The 25,741-nt window shown below is 47.0% G+C and overlaps 1 protein-coding gene and 1 long non-coding RNA gene across 5 annotated transcripts in view; one reads left to right on the forward strand and one right to left on the reverse strand.

Moving 5' to 3' along the window:
• LOC143806268 (uncharacterized) overlaps positions 1-12,613 on the reverse strand; it is a 42,749-nt gene extending 30,136 nt beyond the window's left edge. For both annotated transcript variants that reach the window (XR_013221421.1, XR_013221420.1), the window contains exon 1: positions 12,271-12,613. This is a non-coding gene — a long non-coding RNA (uncharacterized LOC143806268). The remainder of the gene's footprint in view (positions 1-12,270) is intronic.
• The window catches only part of LOC143806264 (connector enhancer of kinase suppressor of ras 2-like), a 585,904-nt gene that overhangs the window by 433,020 nt on the left and 127,143 nt on the right, over positions 1-25,741 (forward strand). For all 3 annotated transcript variants that reach the window (XM_077286470.1, XM_077286471.1, XM_077286469.1), the window contains one exon: positions 9,365-9,484. In XM_077286470.1, coding sequence (XP_077142585.1) covers positions 9,365-9,484 — 120 coding nt within the window. The remainder of the gene's footprint in view (positions 1-9,364; positions 9,485-25,741) is intronic.

Here is a 25,741-nt window from a genome sequence, read left to right on the forward strand (position 1 = left end):
AGAAATGGCAGTTACCAGGAACAGTGGAGGTCAAGATAAGGTCTGGAAAACCAAGCAAAATTTCGGTGAGAGTTGCTTGTAGGATTGCTAGAGAGGCAACTCAGTACCTCCGCTTGACTGCAAAAGACCTTCAGAAAGATTTAGCAAACTCTAGAGTTGTGGTGCATTGTTCTACTGTTCCGAGACACCTGCACAAATATGGCCTTCAAAGAACAATCGTCACAAGAAAACCTCTCCTGCGTTCTCCCCATAAAATTCAGCCTAAGAAATATGCAAAAGAACATCTAAACAAGCCTGACAAATTTTGGAAACAATTCCTGTGAAGCAATGAGGGTAAAATAGAAATCTTTGGCCACAATGATCCAAGGTGGAGAAGAAAGGGCACAAAATTTCAGGAAGAGAACATCTCGCCAACCATTAAGAATGACGGTGGATTAATCATGCTTTGGTGTTGTGATGCAGCCAATGGCACGGGGAACATTTCACGGGTAGAGGAAAGAATGAATTCAATGAAATTTCAACAAATTCTTGATGCAAACATAACACCATCTGTAAAAAAGCTGAAGGTGAAAAGAGGAAGAGGATGGCTTCTATAAATGGATAATGATCCTAAGCACACGTCAAAATCCACAATAGACAACCTCAAAAGGCGCAAGCTAAAGGTTTTACATTGGCCTTCACAGTCCCCTGATCTGAGCATCATTGAAAATCTGTGTTTAGACCTCAAAATAGTGGAGGATGCAAGACGTCCCAGGAATCTCAAAGAACTGGAGAAATTCTCCTAGGGAGAATGGATGAAAATCCCTTGAACAAGAATCAAAAGACTCAAAAAGTGTTTACAAGCTGTGATACTTGCAAAAGGAGGTGCTACTAGGTACTAACCAAGTAGGGTGCCCAAACTTTTGCATTGGGCCATTTTCCTTATTTTAATTATTAAATGTAAAAGATTAAAAATATATATCTTTGCCAAAAATACAAAGGAAATGTGTCACCTGTAACTTTAGGCCTTTTAGAGATCATTTAATCGTCAACTTGCTAGTCCTCTGCCCTCTTGCTGACTGTTCTCTGCCCTCTTGCTGACTCTTCTCAGTCCTCTACCCTCTTGCTGACTCTTCTCAGTCCTCTGCCCACTTGATGACTGTTCTCAGTCATCTGCCCTCTTGCTGACTGTTCTCTGTCCTCAGCCCTCTTGCTGACTGTTTTCTGTGTTCTTGCTGACTGTTTTCAGTCCTTAACCGTCTTGCTGACTGTTCTCAGTTATCTGCCCTCTTGCTGACTGTTCTCTGTCCTCAGCCCTCTCGCTGACTTCTCCTTCTTCTTGCTGACTGTTCTCAGTCGTCTGCCCTCTTGCTGCTCTTCTCTGTGCTCTTGCTGACTGTTCTCTGTCCTCAGCCCTCTTGCTGATTGTTCTCATTCCTCAGCCCTTTTGCTGACTGTTCTCAGTCCTCAGCCCTCTTGCTGACTTTTCTCAGTCCTCAGCCCTCTCGCTGACTTCTCCTTCTTCTTGCTGACTGTTCTCAGTCGTTTGCCCTCTTGCTGCTCTCCTCTGTGCTCTTGCTGACTGTTCTCTGTCCTCAGCCCTCTTGCTGATTGTTCTCATTCCTCAGCCCTTTTGCTGACTGTTCTCAGTCCTCAGCCCTCTTGCTGACTGTTCTCAGTCCTCAGCCCTCTTGCTGACTGTTCTCTGTCCTCAGCCCTCTTGCTGACTTTTCTCAGTCCTCAGCCCTATTGCTGACTGTTCTCTGTCCTCAGCCCTCTTGCTGACTGTTCTCTGTCCTCGGCCCTCTTGCTGACTTTTCTCAGTCCTCAGCCCTCTTGCTGACTTTTCTCAGTCCTCAGCCCTATTGCTAACAGTTCTCTGTCCTCAGCCCTCTTGCTGACTTCTCAGTCATGTGACCTCTTGCTGACTGTCCTCAGTCCTCTGAGGAGCTCCTCTGCTCCTCAGAGGCAGTTCATTGACTTTTGGGGTCACTGAGACCCTTCCCCACTTTACAGCAGCTGCAGTCTGTGAAGGATCCTCTTAATGCTTTACCTTCTGTCACTCCAGAGCAGCGCTGTGTCTAGGTGGATCTAGGCCGCTCTTCATTTCCAGCAGTCATTTCCCGTCTCGCTGCTGATTGTGCTCAGACGTCTCAGGAAACAAATTTACATGTCACAACAATTCATCCTAACTGCTGCATTTAAAATGAGGGAGGAGTCCCAGCAACAGCAGCACAGAGTATTTAAAGGAATAATCCCACCTAGGACATAAATGTCTTATAGATGTAGGTCACATCTCTGAACCGGAACCTGTGTGAAAAATGGGGGTCTCCAGACCCTCGCAGTGAAGCGGACACTGTTCTGTCTGTGGATACACTGTGTGTTACATGGGAATATCCCTTCAAGATGACTGATTATAAACAAATCAGACAGTGGAAGGAGCAGAATCTACTTGAAGAATCCATCACTTCTGAATAACCTCCTTATAAATCCTGTGGACTAATCACTTCCATTTATTACCTGAGGCTGTCCTGCTCTGGAGCACTTAATGCAGCTTTGTACCACTTGGTTAAGCATTGACTTCACAGCTGGACTTCCATGAATTGTGACGTTAATATCATTATTTGTGGCTGCTACATGAAGTTTAGTACCGTTCTCTCCACCCAATTATCATCTCGTTATTTTGTTTTTTTCTGCCGGAGATGAAAGTTCTCTTGATTTCTTCCATTTCCAGATCGTTTCTTATAATCACTGGAAGTGACTCCTGATTCTACCTCATGAATATTCATTCTCCGTCATTAAATATTCTTTGTTGTGCTCAGAATGTTATCTTTATTTATTGCACTGATGAAGATTTACTAAATACGGCGTCTCTGGGAAGAAGGGATAAGCGGCGGCGTCTGTAATGAGCAGATGCTCCAGGAGACGTGATAATCCGCGGACTCCCTCCAGTGAGGACTGATCCCGCAGTAGAAACACGGAGGCGGCGATCTCTGCTCTGGGGGCTTTATGAGACTGATAACACCCGTATACATAGGCAGCTATCTGAGCAGAAATGAGAGAGCACCACCTCACAGTGCCGCCACCTCATAGTCCCACAACTCATAGTGTCGCCACCACCGCCACCTCATACTGCGGCCACCACCGTCACCTTGTACTGCGGCCGCAACCGCACCTCGTATTGTGGCCAACGCCATCTCGTACTGCTGCTACCACCGCCACCTCGTACTGCTGCTACCACTGCCTCCTCGTAATGCAGACACCACCACCACCTCGTACTGCTACCACCACCGTCACCTCATACTGCGGCCACAACTGCACCTCATATTGTGGCCAACGCCATCTCGTACTGCTGCTACCATGGCCACCTCGTACTGCTACCACCACCGCCACCTCGTATTGTGGCCATCACCGTCACCTCATACAGCTGCTACCACTGCCTTCTCATACTGCTACCACCACCACGTTCTACTGCTACCACCGCCATTTCGTATTGCAGCCACCACTGCCACCTCATACTGCTACCACCACCACCACCACGTTCTGCTACCACTACCGCCACCTTGTACTGCAACCACCACCGCCACCTCATACTACCGCCACCTCGTACTGCTACCACCACCGTCACCTCGTACAGCTGCTACTACTGCCTCCTCGTAATGCAGACACCACCGCCACCTTGTACTGCTACCGCCACCGCCACCTCGTACTGCTACCACCACCGCCACCTCTTATTGTGGCCACCACCGTCACCTCATACAGCTGCTACCACTGCCTTCTCATACTGCTACCACCACCACGTTCTACTGCTACCACCGCCATTTCGTATTGCAGCTGTAGCGCCCCCACCGCCGCAGGGCCGAGGGGTACCCGGTACCGGGCCTACGGGTCTCTGCTTCTGGGGTTGTCACGGCGGCTAGGCCCCGGTCCGTGACCCTGCCGTGGGGCGCACAGTGAATGATAGGTGTGGATAGTGGTGGTGGTGCGGTGCAGTAAATAACGAGGACACCAAGTTGCAGTCTCTTTACCTCTTTACTGGAGATCTCTGAGTCCTCAGTCCAGAGTAAGGTCCACCAGGCTACGCAAGTCCGGCCGGTCCAATGGCACCTCCAGAGTTCACTTCACAGGTGGAAATCGGTGCCTTCCTTCTTAGCGCTATGTGTTGTAGTCCTCCCCTGCTGTGCTTACGGAAAGTACCCCACAACCGTTGTGTCTGTTTCTTAAGTTCCCTCACAACTCGATTAAATGATGTTCTTCTAATCTTCCGTCCCTTCCTGATGTTACAGTTAGAACGGCACCCGTTTGTCGGGTAGGCCTGGAGTTCTTCCGGGACCCTAGAGACGCCCCTCTCCCGCAATTGCCTCCCAAGACTTCATAGGTGATTTAGGTGAGACAGCCCGCCTGAGACTGACTGCCCTGCCGCTGTTTAGAGTATTGCTTGAAGCTAGTTGTTATAATACTCCCTCGGCGTTCCGGCCACCGGTAGTGCGCCTCAGTAGGATGTTGCTCCGGTCTTACAGCACGACCCCTACTGGTATTCTCCTATCGCTTGATCTCGTTTCTCACTCAGCACAATCTATCTCGCTTCTAGTCCTTTCTTGGGTCCCGCCGCTTCCCGGAGCTGGCGCGGACCCGTTACGTTCTTTTCAATGCCAAGCCTCTGTCAGGATCCCACCCCTGACAGAGACCCTACTGTCTCTTCCTCCACAACACCCTCTGCCACCAGGTGTTGCTTCGTCCAATCCAGTCAGCTTTCTGATCTAACTCCCTGCCTGACCCCCAGTTTACCCACTATGGTGGGGAGTGGCCTAATGAATAGCACCCTTAGCTCCCCCCGGAGGCCCAGCTGTGAAATGTATTGGTGTCTGTGATACCTGATCAGATGAACTCCTTCAGTGCCATCGGACGCACCGTAGCTCCCCATAGTGGCGGAGCCACAGTACTGCAACGACCAGGACTCTGGGGCGCTGCACTCCCCCCTGGTTAAACACAGTACTCCGGGACTGGGAAGAAAACAACAATACAAGTTTAGCAAAAAGACATACAATTTTTGTTGAGTGCAAATAACAATACGTATACTTGAACAAGCTTCCCTTTATGGGAGGTGAGGACACTTGAACGTTACAAAACATGGTTAACATTAAACATTATAAATTACAGGCTATAAATAACTCCTGTTACCCAACCGGGTATTCTACTAAGTGCAAAAATTGTTGAACAATAATTTAACCTTGCCTTTAAGGACATACACTCTTAGTCCACTAAAGACCTTCCTATAATCACATTATAAGGTAAGTTAACTTTTTCATTCTCCTTCTTTGAATCTGCAGGACCGCCTGTCCTATCGGCACCAGACCTACTGCCTCTCCTTTCAGTTACAGGACCGCCCCGTTCAGCCAGGGCCTACTGCCTTTTCAACTACTATACACAGTATAGAACATAACATTACTTTCAGTTTAAGAGCACTAAGTCATCTCTACATGACTCCTATGAGGACTCAGGGTTTACCTTCTATCCTAACTATCTATCAGCATTATCAAAAACATTTTCTATTGAACATTAAGCCTTCTCATTATCTTTCTTCCTTTCATGCATGCTGGACACCACGTCTATCTCTACGGGCCCACTGCATCCTTCTTCTATCTTTCACCTTTTACTTCTCAGAGCACATCATCAGTATTCCTTCACATTTAACTAATTAAACACATATAACTCTCTTGTACAACATTATCATTTTCACTTTAAGCATTGTCATCACATTACTGTTCTAAAACAGTATCACTCATAAGTACACTTTTGGCATCCCCTTTAAGAGGGGATCAAGTCTTTCTGAGGTAGTTCGTCTTCTCAGACTACCAGTCCATGCTCAGCAAAGGTTCCGGTACGGTATCTTCGCAAAGAGTCTTTAAGTAAAACCAGTAGGAAGCGCCTTAAATAAGGTGCAACTATTTACAAGAAGTTCGGATCATGCACTGTTCATGATTTCAACAGTTTTTGAATAGCATAGAAAAATAGAAAAATAGAAAAATAACCAAAAACAATAGGGATCCCGGGTAAACAAAGGGATCCCTTTAAGAGTTAACCCTTTACGGGTATAGCAACAAAGTAGTGGAACAGTAACTATTTACAGATTCAGGGTATCGAGGTTTATTCTTCTAAGTCTGGGGGCGGTCTTTGTCCCCCAGCCAACGTGGCACCCGTACTGGTAGTTGGTCTCTCAGATGCCATCAGATCAGCCGGTGCCTGGATTTGAAGGCTAATCCTGCTTGCGAGTTCGGTAGCCGCTACAAGACGTACCGTGGTGATGGGGACGAGGTCCGGCAAATCGGGATCAGTCATGATCGGGACAACAGGGGGCGCTCTCTCAGGCTCACACTGTCGAACGTTCCGGGCACACCATCCTTGTGCACTCCGATGGCGGGTGTAAGTCACCTGATCCCCTCTTTGTAACGGATCACCATTTCGACTGCAGCAGGGGGTCTTCACATTATAGCTAGTGACAAAGACATCAGTTGGTAGCCCCGGTTCCTGTATGGAGCCCCATCCCCTCTTCGGGTGGTAGGCCAGTACAGTTCCCCGCTTTACCACGTCTTTCCTGCCGGGAGCAGACTTCTTACGTTGCGTGTCAGGTGGTTCGGTCTCGTCCCGATCTTTCCAGTGTTGGATCAGACATTGCTTATACTGCTCCCAGGTAAGTACCGCAAGGGTGAGGCCATCCTCCCGGGTCCCATCCGGCCCTGTCCAGGGGGTGTCCCACCGAAGGATCACCCCGTCTAGGCCCACACCTATGGGTTCTCCCACCTTGGTTGGTAGCGGCGGCACTAGCTTCCCCATCGCGTTGAAGGTGAGGATAACCCGCTCCACCAAGAAGGAACGATCATTGCCGGGGTGGGGAGCGGTCACGGGAGTGGGATCGATCAGGGGAGCTGGATCGGTCGGGAGAGCAGAATCGGCCAGGGGAGTAGGGATGTCGTCCATACCTGCGCCTGATGTGATTCCACCGATGTCGCTCAGGTCCGTTGACAAGGACACTGGAATCGGCTGCAGCCCGGACCGCGGCTCCTCCGGAGTCATCTCTTGACGTAACTCCGCCCTCCATGATTCCGTGACTAGGATAGGCAGGCTCGGCTCCTCCACTGGTTTCTCCAAGGAGTCCAGGTCCCTCACCGGCGGTGGACGCGAGTCCTCTTCTGATGGGTGAGGACAAACCGGGATCACCTCGCCGTTGTTCGGGCACCTGCTGTTCATCGTCGCTATCCGGCATTCGGCGGCAATGCATGCATCTGACTCTGCCATTTCTCCAAGGTCGAGGTCCTCCTTCACCTCGTTCCCGCCATCGCAAGTCAGGGGGCGGTTCTCTGCTTTGAGGCAGGTCATCGCTTTGCAACAAGAGGCGCAGGGGGCGATCACCGTTTCTGGCGCCACTTTGGTAGGCTCCTCCCATGGCACGCCCTCCTGCTTCTCTGGCGTAGCAATGGCGGCGGTTTTTGGCGGGAACTTTTGGCGGTAAATGGCGCAGCACAGCCTTTGCAATAAAGTACAGTCCAAGCACAACAAATTACAGTTCCAAGGCACACATGACCTGATTCTTCAGGCTTAAGTAGATCCTGTTCGTGACGCCAAAATTCTGTAGCGCCTCCACCGCCGCAGGGCCGAGGGGTACCCGGTACCGGGCCTACGGGTCTCTGCTTCTGGGGTTGTCACGGCGGCTAGGCCCCGGTCCGTGACCCTGCCGTGGGGCGCACAGTGAATGATAGGTGTGGATAGTGGTGGTGGTGCGGTGCAGTAAATAACGAGGACACCAAGTTGCAGTCTCTTTACCTCTTTACTGGAGATCTCGGAGTCCTCAGTCCAGAGTAAGGTCCACCAGGCTACGCAAGTCTGGCCGGTCCAATGGCACCTCCAGAGTTCACTTCACAGGTGGAAATCGGTGCCTTCCTTCTTAGCACTATGTGTTGTAGTCCTCCCCTGCTGTGCTTACGGAAAGTACCCCACAACCGTTGTGTCTCTTTCTTAAGTTCCCTCACAACTCGATTAAATGATGTTCTTCTAATCTTCCGTCCCTTCCTGATGTTACAGTTAGAACGGCACCCGTTTGTCGGGTAGGCCTGGAGTTCTTCCGGGACCCTAGAGACGCCCCTCTCCCGCAATTGCCTCCCAAGACTTCATAGGTGATTTAGGTGAGACAGCCCGCCTGAGACTGACTGTCTTGCCGCTGTTTAGAGTACTGCTTGAAGCTAGTTGTTATAATACTCCCTCGGCGTTCCGGCCACCGGTAGTGCGCCTCAGTAGGATGTTGCTCCGGTCTTACAGCACGACCCCTACTGGTATTCTCCTATCGCTTGATCTCGTTTCTCACTCAGCACAATCTATCTCGCTTCTAGTCCTTTCTTGGGTCCCGCCGCTTCCCGGAGCTGGCGCGGACCCGTTACGTTCTTTTCAATGCCAAGCCTCTGTCAGGATCCCACCCCTGACAGAGACCCTACTGTCTCTTCCTCCACAACACCCTCTGCCACCAGGTGTTGCTTCGTCCAATCCAGTCAGCTTTCTGATTTAACTCCCTGCCTGACCCCCAGTTTACCCACTATGGTGGGGAGTGGCCTAATGAATAGCACCCTTAGCTCCCCCCGGAGGCCCAGCTGTGAAATGTATTGGTGTCTGTGATACCTGATCAGATGAACTCCTTCAGTGCCATCGGACGCACCGTAGCTCCCCATAGTGGCGGAGCCACAGTACTGCAACGACCAGGACTCTGGGGCGCTGCACAGCCACCACTGCCACCTCATACTGCTACCACTACCACCACGTTCTGCTACCACTACCGCCACCTTGTACTGCTACCACCACCGCCACCTCATACTACCGCCACCTCGTACTGCTACCACCACCGTCACCTCGTACAGCTGCTACTACTGCCTCCTCGTAATGCAGACACCACCGCCACCTTGTACTGCTACCGCCACCTCATACTACCACCACCGCCACCTCGTACTGCTACCACCACCGTCACCTCGTACAGCTGCTACCACCACCGTCACCTCGTATGCTCACATGCTCCATACTAAATAGAGATATTGTGAGAATTGTGCCTCCACTTCCTCATCCTTTGCAGATGAGTGACGTCTCCCTCCGGTGATTTCCATCTTGACGAGTCTTTTCCTTCTTGGTGTGACAATGTCAGTGTGGGGCAGTGTTTCCCTACGTGTTCTTTCTAAAGCTGTGAGATTCTTGTATATTTCTGTGCAGTGATGAACGCTGCGGAGTCTTTCTTTACATTCCTGTCTCTAGAGTTTGCTGAGGTTACAATGTATCGGGGTGTTACTTTGCCTTGTGTGATGACTTGCGGATATTTGCTCTCATTGCTGTTTTCTTTCATATTTTCTAGTGTAAAACATTGTCGGGAATCTGTGATCACATCATCTCTTTGTCGTCGGACTCGTTGGTGTCGCAGTCGGCTCACCTGGAGGTCGTCCATCTCACCAATATCATGCCAAGTGAAGGACTGGTGAGTGATACGATGATGGTGTACGGAGTAGATCTTCTGTGGAAGTTTCTAGGATTCTCCAGTCATTTTCCTTACACAATGGCGACAATCACAGAAAAAGACAAGTAAAGTCCAGACGTCACTGTAGGGGGCGCAATATTCTCAGTGTCTTGTCTCTATTTTGGGGCTTAATTCTCGATCGTTGCAGAGTGAACAAACGGAATAATAAATTAATTATTAATAATGAGTACACAATAATGCTCGATCACATCAGCGCTGTTACTCCTCACGTCCCACCACCCCATGTTTCCAGCAGGTGTCAGTCACGCTCGGGGGCCACCTATGCCCTTGCGTGTGGCCCCCCAGTCATCGTTGGCCCCCCTTATTTGGGAGTCATCTTTGATTAGAACTACAGAGAGGAAAAGATGAGCGTGGCTCTCTCCATTGTAGTTTATGAGGGAGGTGAAACGCTCGGCTGTTGACACAGGTCTCATACACTACAATGGAGACGTCTGCGCTTCTTTGTGGCCATCTTGGTGTCAAATATGCACGGGGCTCACATTCTCTGTGTGAGGACGAGGACTTGAATTCTGATGCCACATATTGGATAGCAATACTCCTTCAAAAATAACTAAACTTTTATTTCATATATAAACAGGTATCATTTTGTCTATTTGCTGCCTTCAGTTGCATTGACATCACAATATACTCCTTTGGAGCACAGATGATGGCAGTGATGGGTCAGATCATCTCCTGTGTCACTAACTGTGGGGAGAAGCTGTAGCAGGAGATTGGAGAAACTCGGCGGAGGAGACTGGAGCCGACAATCACTGCCATCATCTGTACTCCAAATGAATACCTTCTGGTATCAATGCAGCTGCCAGCAGGAAAATAGACTGGGGAACAGCCGGGGTCCGGTAGCCAGTGAGATTTTATTTTTTTTTACAGCAATTAAGACAAATCCCTAAATGAAGTGATTTGGAAAGTTTCATAAAGTTCCATGTTGGCCAAAATTATTATATTAAAGTTTAGTTACTATAAGTTCTGGTGTGATCCTAGGGCCTTCGGGAGAGGTATAATGGGTTGCTCCATAGTTCAGGTCTCAGAGGCCTGGTTCTGCCCTCAGAGGTTCGCTGATGAGACTCTCTAATAATGTTATTGTGATGGTCGGCACATGGTGGTCGGCACATGGTGGTCGGCACATGGTGGTCTTTCTCTCATCCTTTTTCATGCGGTGAATATTGGCGTCAGGAATGTGCATCTCAGGGCACCATGTCTGATGGTGGATTGGTCTTGTAGTACAGGGCGATAATCAGGTAGGACTCGTCCTAACACCCTCGAGAGATCGAAAACTAGAAATGCCCCAATTTGACAATCCTTCTTGCGGGTGAAAACAAGGGGAGCATATAAGTAATGTATTGGCACAGTTACATAGGTACACATGTCAGGTGAGGTAAGAGCTTCCTGATGAGTCTGGGACAAGTACAGTGTCTGATATATAATGGGCCCCTTACCTCTCGGGCCCCGATGCGGCTGCACTGATTGCGCATATGATATGTCCACCCTGACGATGCACCGTCACTAGTCCACATGAAACACTTGCAGATCACACGGCACAAAGTGGTCATTCTCTTAGCTCCATGATTGTTCACCAGGACCCACTTCTCTCTGATCTGAGGTCGGACCCTCACAGGCCCCATCCCAGCCCAGGACCTCCACATCAGTCACCTGTCTCTCTCCTCGTGTCTTCAATACTTCGGTCCAGCACCTCACGCGAGAAGTCCACACTCTCCGAACATGGTCCCATACTTTCCCATTATACCAGCTCACTTCTGCCCCACCTCACAGTGGCCCATTGGATCAGCGTCACTGTGCTCGGGTTAGCAGCCAGAACCCACATCTCCCTGGGTCCTGACAGTTGTCCATATTGGTTCTGTAGAAGCCCCTCATGCCTACATCCAGTCTCTGCATCACACACACAATGGTGCCACAAGGGGCCACGACCCATCCTGCAAATCACAAATAACACATATGCCGGTACATGGCCCGTTCAGGAACCTTAGAGGAATAACAATACATCCGGAGTGTAAGAATGTGACAAACCCCAGAATCTGAGATTAGCATTCAGTGACAGCAAGCAGGGATCTGGAAAACTCCTCCACATCCTGTGACTACTACGAGTGACATTAACTCCCAGAGCTGAACGCACATCATTATAAATACACTCCGAACTGATGGGACATCGATCTGATTCCTTTTATTTCCTGAAGCCAAAATGTAATTACAGGTTGAGACATAATAATTGTTTATTAGCGGCAGTCACTATAATGTTATTGTGTGATATTTAAAGGGCACGGGAGCTGCGTCACAGGTCACCCCCGAGATTCACTCACATAATGCAGGTTCTGGAAGGTGCTCGGTGCTTATTTCTCATCTACAATCGTAACTTAGAATTCACCGATCACTGCAAATCTAACAAGTGATTAAAGAAAAAAATGACCTACAAAACATGGCAGAAATATACAAACAAAAACCTGCGATCAGGAATTCCAAAAAATTGTTTAAATATACAAAAATCATTTTATTAAATAAACAGGTACAGGAGGGGGTTACACCCAATAGCACATGCAAAAAGTAGGATGCTCATAAGGACATAATATACTATGTTAGACAGACCAGGAGACTATGTCTAATATTATATAGCATTATCATCTATATTGCACACTCCCCATATGGCCCAATAAGTCAATATTACAACTCCTGCAATACATGTATAGAGATCAAGGTGCAACAGCTGATGCCATTACCCGTTTAAAGGCCAGGAGCGTCCTCCCTGACGCGCGTTTCGGCTGTGAAGCCTTTTTCAAGGGGTGTAAGATAGAGGGAAAGCAGAAGTATAAAAGCCTCGTCAACCGATGAGGCCAGCGTCCATTAATTGGCAGGTGCCAGAGACGCCAGCACACCAATCCTTATCCAGCTCACAGTATTAGGTGGTGGTACTAATGCCTGCCGGATGAAAACACCCGCAACGCTGCAACCACTTCATGTGACGCGTGCGCTGCCATGGTGACAGGACGCCCAGCGGCGGAGGCGTCATGAGCCGCGTGACGTCACAATCCCATAACCGTCACCACAACAACAAAAGACAATGAAGGCCGATGGGTGGACCGGGACCTAGGCGCCCATGCATGCAGTGGTTTGTTACTTATTAGGAGGACACAATAATTAAATCCTATGTATATACAAATGAACTACCATTATATTGATATCAAAACATATATGCAAATGTATATAGGACTAATATAGAACAGTTAGGTGGTAAATTAATTATCAATCACAAATATAGCAATAGCTTTAAAGGATAGGTACACCACAAAATTGCAATAAATGTAAATCCAAATAAATATTAATATGGTGATACACTGGATATTGTAGATGATTCAAAACGTATATCGTTTCAGTGCCAAATCATCATAAGAGCCATTGATGAAATTAGATGCATGTGTGATTGGGAACATCACAGAAGTCCATAGTATGTTAGAATATTCCTCTTATAAGAAGCCATGGGTTGATGAGACTAAATAAAACAATAAAACAACAACTATTAAAATATCAAAATACAAAAAACATGTGCATATTTAAACCATCGGTGGTTGTAAGAATGGAACAAAACTGATATTCTCATTAAGCCCTTTAGGATGTAGCGTATCTCATGTCCATATCCACCTAGTTTCCCGCTGTGCCAGTCTGGAACTAATTTTGCCTCTGTGAATACCCGGATCAACCGCATCAATCCCCCTAACTCTGAGTGCGGAGCTATCACAGTTGTGGTGCAGTTTAAAATGGCGAGGCAAGGTCCTGATTGTGGATATGTCATCACGGCCTGCAGCCGCCTCAATCCCAAGTACGTGTTCACAGACACGCACTTTAAGTTGTCGTGTAGTCAACCCTATATACACTGCTCAAAAAAATAACGGGAACACAGAAATCCCACATCCTAGATATCACTGAATGAAATATTCCAGTTGTAAATCTTTATTCACTACATAGTGGAATGTGTTGAGAACAATAAAACCTAAAAATGATCAACGTAAATCACAACTAATATCCCACGGAGGTCTGGAGTTGGAATGATGCTCAAAATCAAAGTGGAAAATGAAGTTACAGGCTGATCCAACTTCAGTGGAAATGCCTCAAGACAAGGAAATGATGCTCAGTAGTATTTGTGGCTTTCACATGACTGTATTTGCAGCCTCTGGACACTACGCTGACAGACACAGCAAACCTTCTTGCCACAGCTCACATTGATGTGCCATCCTGGATGAGCTGCACTACCTGAGCCACTTGTGTGGGTTGTACAGTCCGTCTCATGCTACCAACATTCAAAAGTGACCAAAACATCAGCCATAAAGCATTAGTACTGAGATGCGGTCTGTGGTCCCCACCTGCAGAACCTCTCCTTTATTGAGGGTGTCTTGATAATTGCCAATAATTTCCATCTGTTGTCTATTCCATTTGCATAACAGCAGGTGACATTGATTGTCAAACAGTGTTGGTTCCTAAGTGGACAGGTTGGTTTCACAGAAGTTTGATTTACTTGGAGTTATATTCTGTTGTTTAAGTGTTCCCTTTATTCTTTTGAGCAGTGTATATTAGATATATATTAGATTGCAAGGGAATACAGCAAAATAAATTACATTTTTAGAAGTACACGTAATCTCCTAATCTCATATGTCCTGGACCCAGAGGAATTAGTAAATGCACCAATCCGATCTATATTTGGGCAGGCAACACACTAGCCACAAGGCACACATCCGCACCCAGGGCCAACACCATCAATAAAACCAGACTTAGAATCACATTGATATTGGCTCCGGACAAGAAATCCCTAAGATTTTTCGAGCATAGAATAACTATGCTTGGTGTTTTGGGAAGGATTTGTTGGAGAACAGAATCAGTTTGCAAAATGGGCCATGCTCTCTGGAGACATCCCTTCATACATGAGAATTGGGCATGATAGTTCGTGATAAATCGCACTTTGTTTGTAGTAGTTTTACGACCATCACGGGCATACAGTAAAGATTGACGTGTAGAGTATTTTGCTTTATGATAGGCCCGTTTATTGGTCTGTCTACCATAGCCCCTTTCACGGAATCTCTCACATAGATCTTGTGCCTGCATTTCAAAGTCCTAATCATTGGAACAAACCCATCGAAGCTGAAGGAACTGTCCAATGGGGATCAAATCAACCATATATTTAGGATGGGCCAAAGAAGCATGTAACAACATGTTAGCGGAGGTCTCTTTTCTGTAGATAGTAGTTTGTAGCATGCCATCACCATCTCTCCACACAGTCACATCAAGAAAATTAATCTTATGGATATCACCTTGATAAGTGACATAGATATTTTTATCATTACTGTGTACACACATTACATTACTGATCCTGAGTTACATCCTGTATTATACCCCAGAGCTGTACTCGCTATTCTGCTGGTCACAGTGTACATACATTACATTACTGATCCTGCATTACCTCCTGTATTATACCCCGGAGCTTCACTCACTATTCTGCTGGTGCAGTCACTGTTGTCATGATCTCTGCAGGCAGAGATCATAGCAAGCCTATAGAGGGACAAGCTCTCGGAAGATGGAACTATACTGACCATGAACTAAGCCTGCCGCGCAACTAGAAATAGCCAGGTAGCATTTCCTATTTATCGCTAGATGCCCAGCTCTGGCCTAAGACCTAAATAGCTAGCAGAGGGAAATATAAGACCTGGCTCACCTCTAGAGAAATATTCCAAAGAAGACAGTAGCCCCCCACATATAATGACGGTGAGTTCAGATGAAACAACAAACGCAGCAGGAAAATAGTCTTAGCAAATTTGAGGTCCGCTTACTAGATAGCAGAAGACAGATAGTATAATTTCATGGTCAGCAGAAAAACACTAACAAAACACCATCCAGAGATTACCTTAAACTCTGGCATTAACTCATAACGCCAGAGTAGCAATCCCTGATCAACGAGAGCTTTCCAGACACAGTAACAAAACTTCAGCTGTGAACTGGAACAAATAGGCAAAACAAAACATGGACAAAAGTCCAACTTATCTAGTAGTTGTCTAGAAGCAGGAACAAGCACTGAGAGGCATCAGATAACATTGCTGACCGGCAAGAAACCACCAGAGAAATGAGCTTAAATAGCGACACCCACTACTGATGGAATCAGGTGAAACAGGAAAGAGGATGACAAGTCCAATTCCACAAGCGGCCACCGGGGGAGCCCAGAATCCAAATTCACAACAGTACCCCCCCCTCAAGGAGGGGGCACCGAACCCTCACCAGATCCACCAGGGCGACCAGGATGAGCCCTATGGAAGGCACGAACAAGATCAGAAGCATGAACATCAGATGCATTGACCCAAGAATTATCCTCCTGGCCGTAACCCTTCCAGTTGACCAGATACTGGAGTTTCCGTCTGGAAACACGAGAGTCCAAAATTTTCTCCACAACGTACTCCAACTCACCCTCAACCAACACCGGAGCAGGAGGCTCAACTGAAGGTACAACAGGTACCTCATACCTGCGCAATAACGACCGATGAAAAACGTTATGAATGGAAAAGGACGCAGGGAGGTCCAAACGGAAAGAAACAGGATTAAGAATCTCCAATATTCTATAAGGGCCGATGAACCGAGGTTTAAACTTAGGAGAAGAGACCCTCATAGGGACAAAACGAGAAGACAACCACACTAAATCTCCAACACAAAGCCGAGAACCAACACGACGATGACGGTTGGCAAAACGCTGAGTCTTCTCCTGGGACAACTTCAAATTGTCCATAACCTGCCCCCAGATGTGATGCAATCTCTCCACCACCGCATCCACTCCAGGACAATCCGAGGATTCCACCTGACCGGAGGAAAATCGAGGGTGAAACCCCGAATTACAGAAAAACGGGGACACCAAGGTGGAAGAACTGGCCCGATTATTGAGGGCGAACTCTGCCAATGGCAAAAAAGCAACCCAATCATCCTGGTCAGCAGAGACAAAACACCTCAGATATGTCTCAAGGGTCTGATTAGTCCGCTCGGTCTGGCCATTAGTCTGAGGGTGAAAAGCAGATGAAAAAGACAAATCTATGCCCATCCTAGCACAGAATGCCCGCCAAAATCTAGACACAAATTGGGTACCTCTGTCAGAAACAATATTCTCAGGAATACCGTGCAATCGGACAACATTCTGAAAAAACAGAGGAACCAACTCAGAAGAAGAAGGCAACTTGGGCAGAGGAACCAAATGGACCATTTTAGAGAAACGGTCACAGACCACCCAGATGACAGACATCTTCTGGGAAACAGGCAGATCTGAAATAAAATCCATCGAGATGTGTGTCCAAGGCCTCTTAGGAATAGGCAAGGGCAACAGCAGTCCGCTAGCCCGAGAACTACAAGACTTGGCCCGAGCACAAACGTCACATGACTGCACAAAGACTCGCACATCTCGTGACAGAGAAGGCCACCAGAAGGATCTTGCCACCAAATCCCTGGTACCAAAAATTCCGGGATGACCTGCCAATGCAGAAGAATGTACCTCAGAGATGACTCTGCTGGTCCAATCATCCGGAACAAACAGTCTATCAGGCGGACAACGATCCGGTCTATCCGCCTGAAACTCTTGCAAGGACCGCCGCAGATCAGGAGAAACGGCCGACAAAATTACTCCCTCCCTAAGGATACCTGTGGGTTCAGAATTACCAGGAGAGTCCGGGTCAAAACTCCTAGAAAGGGCATCTGCCTTAACATTCTTAGAACCCGGTAGGTATGACACCACAAAATTAAAGCGAGAAAAAAATAAAGACCAGCGCGCCTGTCTAGGATTCAGGCGTCTGGCAGTCTCAAGATAAATCAAATTTTTGTGGTCAGTCAATACCACCACCTGATGCCTAGCCCCCTCGAGCCAATGGCGCCACTCCTCAAACGCCCACTTCATGGCCAAAAGCTCCCGATTCCCAACATCATAATTCCGCTCTGCGGGCGAAAATTTGCGAGAAAAGAAGGCACAAGGCCTAATGACGGAGCAGTCGGAACCTTTCTGCGACAACACTGCCCCAGCTCCGATCTCCGAAGCGTCAACCTCAACCTGAAAAGGCAGATTCACATCAGGCTGACGCAACACAGGGGCAGAGGCAAAACGGCGCTTAAGCTCCTGAAAGGCCTCTACAGCATGAGGGGACCAATTAGCAACATCAGCGCCTTGTCTGGTCAAATCAGTCAGTGGTTTAACGACATCCGAAAAACCAGCAATAAATCGGCGGTAAAAGTTGGCAAAGCCCAAAAATCTCTGAAGACCCTTAAGAGAGGAGGGCTGAGTCCAGTCACAAATAGCTTGCACCTTGACGGGATCCATCTCAATGGAAGAGGGAGAAAAAATATACCCCAAAAAGGAAATTTTCTGGACCCCAAAAACGCACTTAGACCCCTTCACACATAAAGAATTAGACCGCAGAACCTGAAAAACTCTCCTGACCTGCTGGACATGAGAGTCCCAGTCATCAGAAAAAATCAGAATATCATCCAGATATATTATCATAAATTTATCCAGAAAATCGCGGAAAATATCATGCATAAAAGACTGGAAAACTGAAGGGGCATTAGAAAGACCAAAAGGCATGACCAAATACTCAAAGTGGCCCTCGGGCGTATTAAATGCGGTCTTCCACTCATCCCCCTGCCTGATCCGCACCAAATTATACGCCCCACGAAGATCAATTTTAGAGAACCACTTAGCACCCTCTATACGAGCAAACAAATCAGTAAGCAATGGCAATGGGTATTGATACTTAACAGTGATCTTATTCAGAAGCCGATAATCAATACATGGTCTCAAAGAGCCGTCTTTTTTTGAGACAAAGAAAAACCCAGCTCCCAAGGGAGAAGAAGATGGACGAATATGTCCCTTTTCCAAAGACTCCTTTATATATTCCCGCATAGCAGCATGTTCCGGCACAGACAAATTAAACAAACGACCCTTTGGATATTTACAACCCGGTATCAAATCTATGGCACAATCGCACTCACGGTGCGGAGGTAACGACCCAAGCTTGGGTTCGTCAAAGACGTCTTGATAATCAGAGAGGAACTCAGGGACTTCAGAGGGAATGGACGACGAAATAGAAACCAAAGGTACGTCCCCATGAATACCCTTACATCCCCAGCTCAACACAGACATTGCTCTCCAGTCCAAGACTGGGTTGTGAGACTGCAACCATGGCAATCCCAGTACCAAATCGTCATGTAAATTATACAGCACCAGGAAACGAATAATCTCCTGGTGATCCGGATTGATACGCATGGTTACTTGTGTCCAGTATTGTGGTTTATTATTAGCCAATGGGGTGGAGTCAATCCCCTTCAGAGGAATAAGAGTCTCCAAAGGCTCTAAATCAAAACCACAACGATTGGCAAAGGACCAATCCATAAGACTCAGAGCGGCGCCAGAGTCAACATAGGCGTCCGTGGCAATGGATGACAAAGAGCAAATCAGGGTTACAGACAAAATAAACTTAGACTGAATGGTGCCAATGGAAACAGACTTATCAAGCTTCTTGGTACGCCTAGAGCATGCCGATATAACATGAGTAGAATCCCCACAATAGAAACACAATCCATTCTTCCGTCTAAAATTCTGTCGCTCGCTCCTGGACAGAATTCTATCACACTGCATACTTTCTGGCGTCTTTTCCATAGACACCGCCAGATGGTGCACCGGTTTGCGCTCCCGCAGACGCCTATCAATCTGAATAGCCATTGTCATGGACTCATTCAGACCTGCAGGCAAAGGGAACCCCACCATAACATCCTTAACGGCATCAGAGAGACCTTCTCTGAAAGTTGCCGCCAAGGCGCACTCATTCCACTGAGTAAGCACAGACCATTTACGGAATTTTTGGCAGAAAACTTCAGCTTCGTCTTGCCCCTGAGATAGTGCCATCAAAGTTTTTTCTGCCTGAAGTTCCAAATGAGGTTCCTCATAAAGCAAGCCCAAGGCCAGAAAAAACGCATCCACATCGCGTAACGCAGGATCCCCTGCTGGCAATGAGAAGGCCCAATCTTGAGGGTCACCCCTGAGCAAGGAAATCACAATCCTAACCTGCTGAGCAGGGTCTCCAGCTGAACGAGACTTCAGGGACAAATAAAGCTTACAATTATTTCGGAAATTCTGGAAGCTAGCTCTATTCCCTGTGAAGAACTCCGGCAAAGGAATTCTCGGCTCAGATACCGGAGCATGTACCACAAAATCTTGTAAATTTTGTACTTTCGTGATGAGATTATTCAAACCCGCAGTTACACTCTGGAGATCCATTATTGTCAGGTGCACACAGAGCATACAGAGATTAGGAGGAGAGAGAGAAAAAAGACTGCAGCAAGGCAGACTGGAGGAAAAAAAAAAAAAAAAAAAAAAAATTCCAGCAGACTTCTTATAACTCTCCTTTCTCAACCTGGGTCTTTAACACTTTAATGGCCGGTCAAACTGTCATGATCTCTGCAGGCAGAGATCATAGCAAGCCTATAGAGGGACAAGCTCTCGGAAGATGGAACTATACTGACCATGAACTAAGCCTGCCGCGCAACTAGAAATAGCCAGGTAGCATTTCCTATTTATCGCTAGATGCCCAGCTCTGGCCTAAGACCTAAATAGCTAGCAGAGGGAAATATAAGACCTGGCTCACCTCTAGAGAAATATTCCAAAGAAGACAGTAGCCCCCCACATATAATGACGGTGAGTTCAGATGAAACAACAAACGCAGCAGGAAAATAGTCTTAGCAAATTTGAGGTCCGCTTACTAGATAGCAGAAGACAGATAGTATAATTTCATGGTCAGCAGAAAAACACTAACAAAACACCATCCAGAGATTACCTTAAACTCTGGCATTAACTCATAACGCCAGAGTAGCAATCCCTGATCAACGAGAGCTTTCCAGACACAGTAACAAAACTTCAGCTGTGAACTGGAACAAATAGGCAAAACAAAACATGGACAAAAGTCCAACTTATCTAGTAGTTGTCTAGAAGCAGGAACAAGCACTGAGAGGCATCAGATAACATTGCTGACCGGCAAGAAACCACCAGAGAAATGAGCTTAAATAGCGACACCCACTACTGATGGAATCAGGTGAAACAGGAAAGAGGATGACAAGTCCAATTCCACAAGCGGCCACCGGGGGAGCCCAGAATCCAAATTCACAACACACTGTGTACATACATTACATTACTGATCCTGCATTACCTCCTGTATTATACCCCAGAGCTGTACTCGCTATTCTGCTGGTCACAGTGTACATACATTACATTACTGATCCTGAGTTACATCCTGTATTATACCCCAGAGCTGCGCTCACTATTCTGCTGGTGCAGTCAGCGTATTTACATTACATTACTGATCCTGAGTTACATCCTGTATTATACCCCAGAGCTGCACTCACTATTCTGCTGGTGCAGTCAGTGTACATACATTACATTACTGATCCTGAGTTCCATCCTATATTATACCCCAGAGCTGCACTCACTATTCTGCTGGTGCAGTCACTGTGTACATACATTACTGATCCTGAGTTACATCCTGTATTATACTCCATAACTGCACTCGCTATTCTGCTCGTGCAGTCACTGTATACATTACATTACTGATCCTGAGTTCCATCCTGTATTATACCCCAGAGCTGCACTCACTATTCTGCTGGTGCAGTCACTGTGTACATACATTACATTATTGATCCTGAGTTCATCCGGTATTATACCCCAGAGCTGCACTCACTATTCTGCTGGTGCAGTTACTGTGTACATACATTACATTACTGATTCTGAGTTACATCCTGTATTATACCCCAGAGCTGCACTCAGTATTCTGCTGGTGCAGTCACTGTGTACATACATTACATTACTGATGCTGAGTTACATCTGGTATTATACCCCAGAGCTGCACTCACTATTCTGCTGGTGCAGTCACTGTGTACACACATTACATTACTGATACCGAGTTACATCCTGCATTATACTCCAGAGCAGCACTCACCATTCTGCTGGTGCAGTCACTGTGTACATACATTACATTTCTGATCCTGAGTTACCGCCTGCATTATACTCCAGAGCAGCACTCACTATTCTGCTGGTGCGGTCACTGTGTACATACATTACATTACTGATCCTGAGTTACAGCCTGTATTATACTCCAGAGCTGCACTCACTATTCTGCTGGTGCAGTCACTGTGTACATACATTACATTACTGATCCTGAGTTACATCTTGTATTATACTCCAGAGCTGCACTCACTATTCTGCTGGTGGGGTCACTGTGTACATACATTACATTACTGATTCAGAGTTACATCCTGTATTATACTCCATAACTGCACTCACTATTCTGCTGGTGCAGTCACTGTGTACATACATTACATTACTGATCCTGAGTTACATCCTGTGTTATACCCCAGAGCTGCACTCACTATTCTGCTGGTGCAGTCAGTGTACATACATTACATTACTGATCCTGAGTTACCTCCTGTATTATACCCCAGAGCTGCACTCACTATTCTGCTGGTGCAGTCACTGTGTACATACATTACATTACTGATCCTGAGTTACCTCCTGTATTATACCCCAGAGCTGCACTCACTATTCTGCTGGTGCAGTCACTGTGTACATACTGTCATGATCTCAATGGCAAGAGAACATAGCATAAGCATATATAGGAACTAGCTCTTGGAAGATGGGAACTGAGCTGACCATGAACTAAACCTAACGCACAACTAGCAGTGGCCGGGTAGCATGCCTACGTTGATTCTAGATGCCCAGCACCAGCCGGAGGACTAAATAAAACTAGCAGAGGAAAATATTAGTCCTAGCTCACCTCTAGAGAAATACCCCGAAAGGAGACAGAGGCCCCCCACATGTATTGGCGGTGAGTTGAGAAGAAATAACAAACGTAGTATGAAAATAGGTTTAGCAAATTTGAGGTCCACTTACTACATAGCAGAAGACAGAAAGGACACTTTCATGGTCAGCTGAAAACCCTATCAAAAACACCATCCAGAAATTACTTTAAAACTCTGGCATTAACTCATAACACCAGAGTGGCAATTCCTGTTCACAAGAGCTTTCCAGACACAGTAACGAAACTACAGCTGTGAACTGGAACAAAAATGCAAAAACAAACATGGACAAGAGTCCAACTTATCTAGTAGTTGTCTAGGAGCAGGAACAAGCACAGAGAGGCTTCTGATAACATTGTTGACCGGCAAGCAACTAACAGAGCAGCAAGGTTATATAGCGACTCCCACATCTTGATGGGAACAGGTGAACAGAGAAGATGAAGACACCAGTTCAATTCCACCAGTAGCCACCGGGGGAGCCCAGAATCCAAATTCACAACAGTACCCCCCCCTCAAGGAGGGGGCACCGAACCCTCACCAGAACCACCAGGGCGATCAGGATGGGCCCTATGAAAGGCACGAACCAGATCGGAGGCATGAACATCAGATGCATTCACCCAAGAATTATCCTCCTGGCCGTATCCCTTCCACTTGACCAGATACTGGAGTCTCCGTCTGGAAACACGAGAGTCTAAGATTTTCTCCACAACGTACTCCAACTCACCCTCAACCAACACCGGAGCAGGAGGCTCAACGGAAGGCACAACCGGTACCTCATACCTGCGCAATAATGACCGATGAAAAACGTTATGAATAGAAAAGGATGCAGGGAGGTCCAAACGGAAGGAAACAGGGTTAAGAATCTCCAATATCTTATACGGGCCGATAAACCGAGGCTTAAACTTAGGAGAAGAGACCCTCATAGGGACAAAACGAGAAGACAACCACACCAAATCCCCAACAGAAAGCCGAGGACCAACACGACGGTGGCGGTTGGCAAAAAGCTGAGTCTTCTCCTGGGACAACCTCAAATTGTCCACCACCTGCCCCCAGATCTGATGCAATCTCTCCACCACAGCATCCACTCCAGGACAATCCGAAGATTCCACCTGACCAGAGGAAAATCGAGGATGAAACCCCGAATTACAGAAAAACGGGGACACCAAAGTGGCAGAGCTGGCCCGATTATTGAGAGCGAACTCCGCCAATGGCAAAAAAGCAACCCAATCATCCTGGTCAGCAGACACAAAACACCTCAGATATGTCTCCAGGGTCTGATTAATCCGCTCGGTCTGGCCATTCGTCTGAGGATGGAAAGCGGACGAGAAAGATAAATCTATGCCCATCCTAGCACAGAATGCCCGCCAAAATCTAGACACGAATTGGGTCCCTCTGTCAGAAACGATATTCTCAGGAATACCATGCAAACTAACAACATTTTGAAAAAACAGAGGAACCAACTCGGAAGAAGAAGGTAACTTGGGCAGAGGAACCAAATGGACCATCTTAGAAAAACGGTCACACACCACCCAGATGACAGACATCTTCTGAGAAACAGGCAGAGCTGAAATAAAATCCATCGAGATGTGCGTCCAAGGCCTCTTAGGAATAGGCAAGGGCAACAATAATCCACTAGCCCGAGAACAACAAGGCTTGGCCCGAGCACAAACGTCACAAGACTGCACAAAGCCTCGCACATCTCGTGACAGGGAAGGCCACCAGAAGGACCTTGCCACCAAATCCCTGGTACCAAAAATGCCAGGATGACCTGCCAACGCAGAAGAATGAACCTCAGAGATGACTCTACTGGTCCAATCATCAGGAACAAACAGTTTATCAGGTGGGCAACGATCAGGTCTATCCGCCTGAAACTCCTGCAAGGCCCGCCGCAGGTCTGGAGAAACGGCTGACAATACCACTCCATCCTTAAGGATACCTGTGGGCTCAGAGTTACCAGGCGAGTCAGGCTCAAAACTCCTAGAAAGGGCATCTGCCTTAACATTCTTAGAACCCGGTAGGTATGACACCACAAAATTAAACCGAGAGAAAAATAATGACCAGCGCGCCTGTCTAGGATTCAGGCGCCTGGCGGTCTCAAGATAAATCAAATTTTTGTGGTCAGTCAATACCACCACCTGATGTCTGGCCCCCTCAAGCCAATGGCGCCACTCCTCAAAAGCCCACTTCATGGCCAAAAGCTCCCGATTCCCAACATCATAATTCCGCTCAGCGGGCGAAAATTTACGGGAAAAGAAGGCACAAGGCCTCATCACGGAGCAGTCAGAACTTTTCTGCGACAACACTGCCCCAGCTCCGATCTCAGAAGCGTCGACCTCAACCTGAAAAGGTAGAGCAACATCAGGCTGACGCAACACAGGGGCAGAGGAAAAACGGCGCTTAAGCTCCCGAAAGGCCTCCACAGCATCAGGGGACCAATCAGCAACATCAGCACCCTTCTTAGTCAAATCGGTCAATGGTTTAGCAATATCCGAAAAACCAGCAATAAATCGACGATAAAAGTTAGCAAAGCCCAAAAATTTCTGAAGACTCTTAAGAGAAGAGGGCTGCGTCCAATCACAAATAGCTTGAACCTTGACAGGATCCATTTCAATGGAAGAGGGGGAAAAAATATATCCCAAAAAGGAAATCCTCTGTACCCCAAAAACACACTTAGAACCCTTCACACACAAAGAATTAGACCGCAAAACCTGAAAAACCCTCCTGACTTGCTGGACATGAGAGTCCCAGTCATCCGAAAAAATCAGAATATCATCCAGATACACAATCATAAATTTATCCAAATAATCGCGAAAAATATCATGCATAAAGGACTGGAAAACTGACGGAGCATTAGAAAGACCAAAAGGCATCACTAAATACTCAAAGTGGCCCTCGGGCGTATTAAATGCGGTTTTCCACTCATCCCCCTGCCTGATTCGCACCAAATTATACGCCCCACGAAGGTCAATCTTAGAGAACCACTTGGCCCCCTTTATGCGAGCAAACAAATCAGTCAGCAACGGCAATGGGTATTGATATTTAACAGTGATTTTATTCAAAAGCCGATAATCAATACATGGTCTCAAAGAGCCGTCTTTTTTTGACACAAAGAAAAAACCGGCTCCTAAGGGAGATGACGATGGACGAATATGTCCCTTTTCCAAGGACTCCTTTATATATTCTCGCATAGCAGCATGTTCAGGCACAGACAGATTAAATAAACGACCCTTTGGGTATTTACTACCCGGGATTAAATCTATGGCACAATCGCACTCTCGGTGCGGAGGTAACGAACCAAGCTTGGATTCTTCAAAGACGTCACGATAGTCAGACAGGAACTCA

This window comes from Ranitomeya variabilis, chromosome 2 (genome assembly GCF_051348905.1).
Source record: "Ranitomeya variabilis isolate aRanVar5 chromosome 2, aRanVar5.hap1, whole genome shotgun sequence".
NCBI lineage: Eukaryota > Metazoa > Chordata > Amphibia > Anura > Dendrobatidae > Ranitomeya > Ranitomeya variabilis.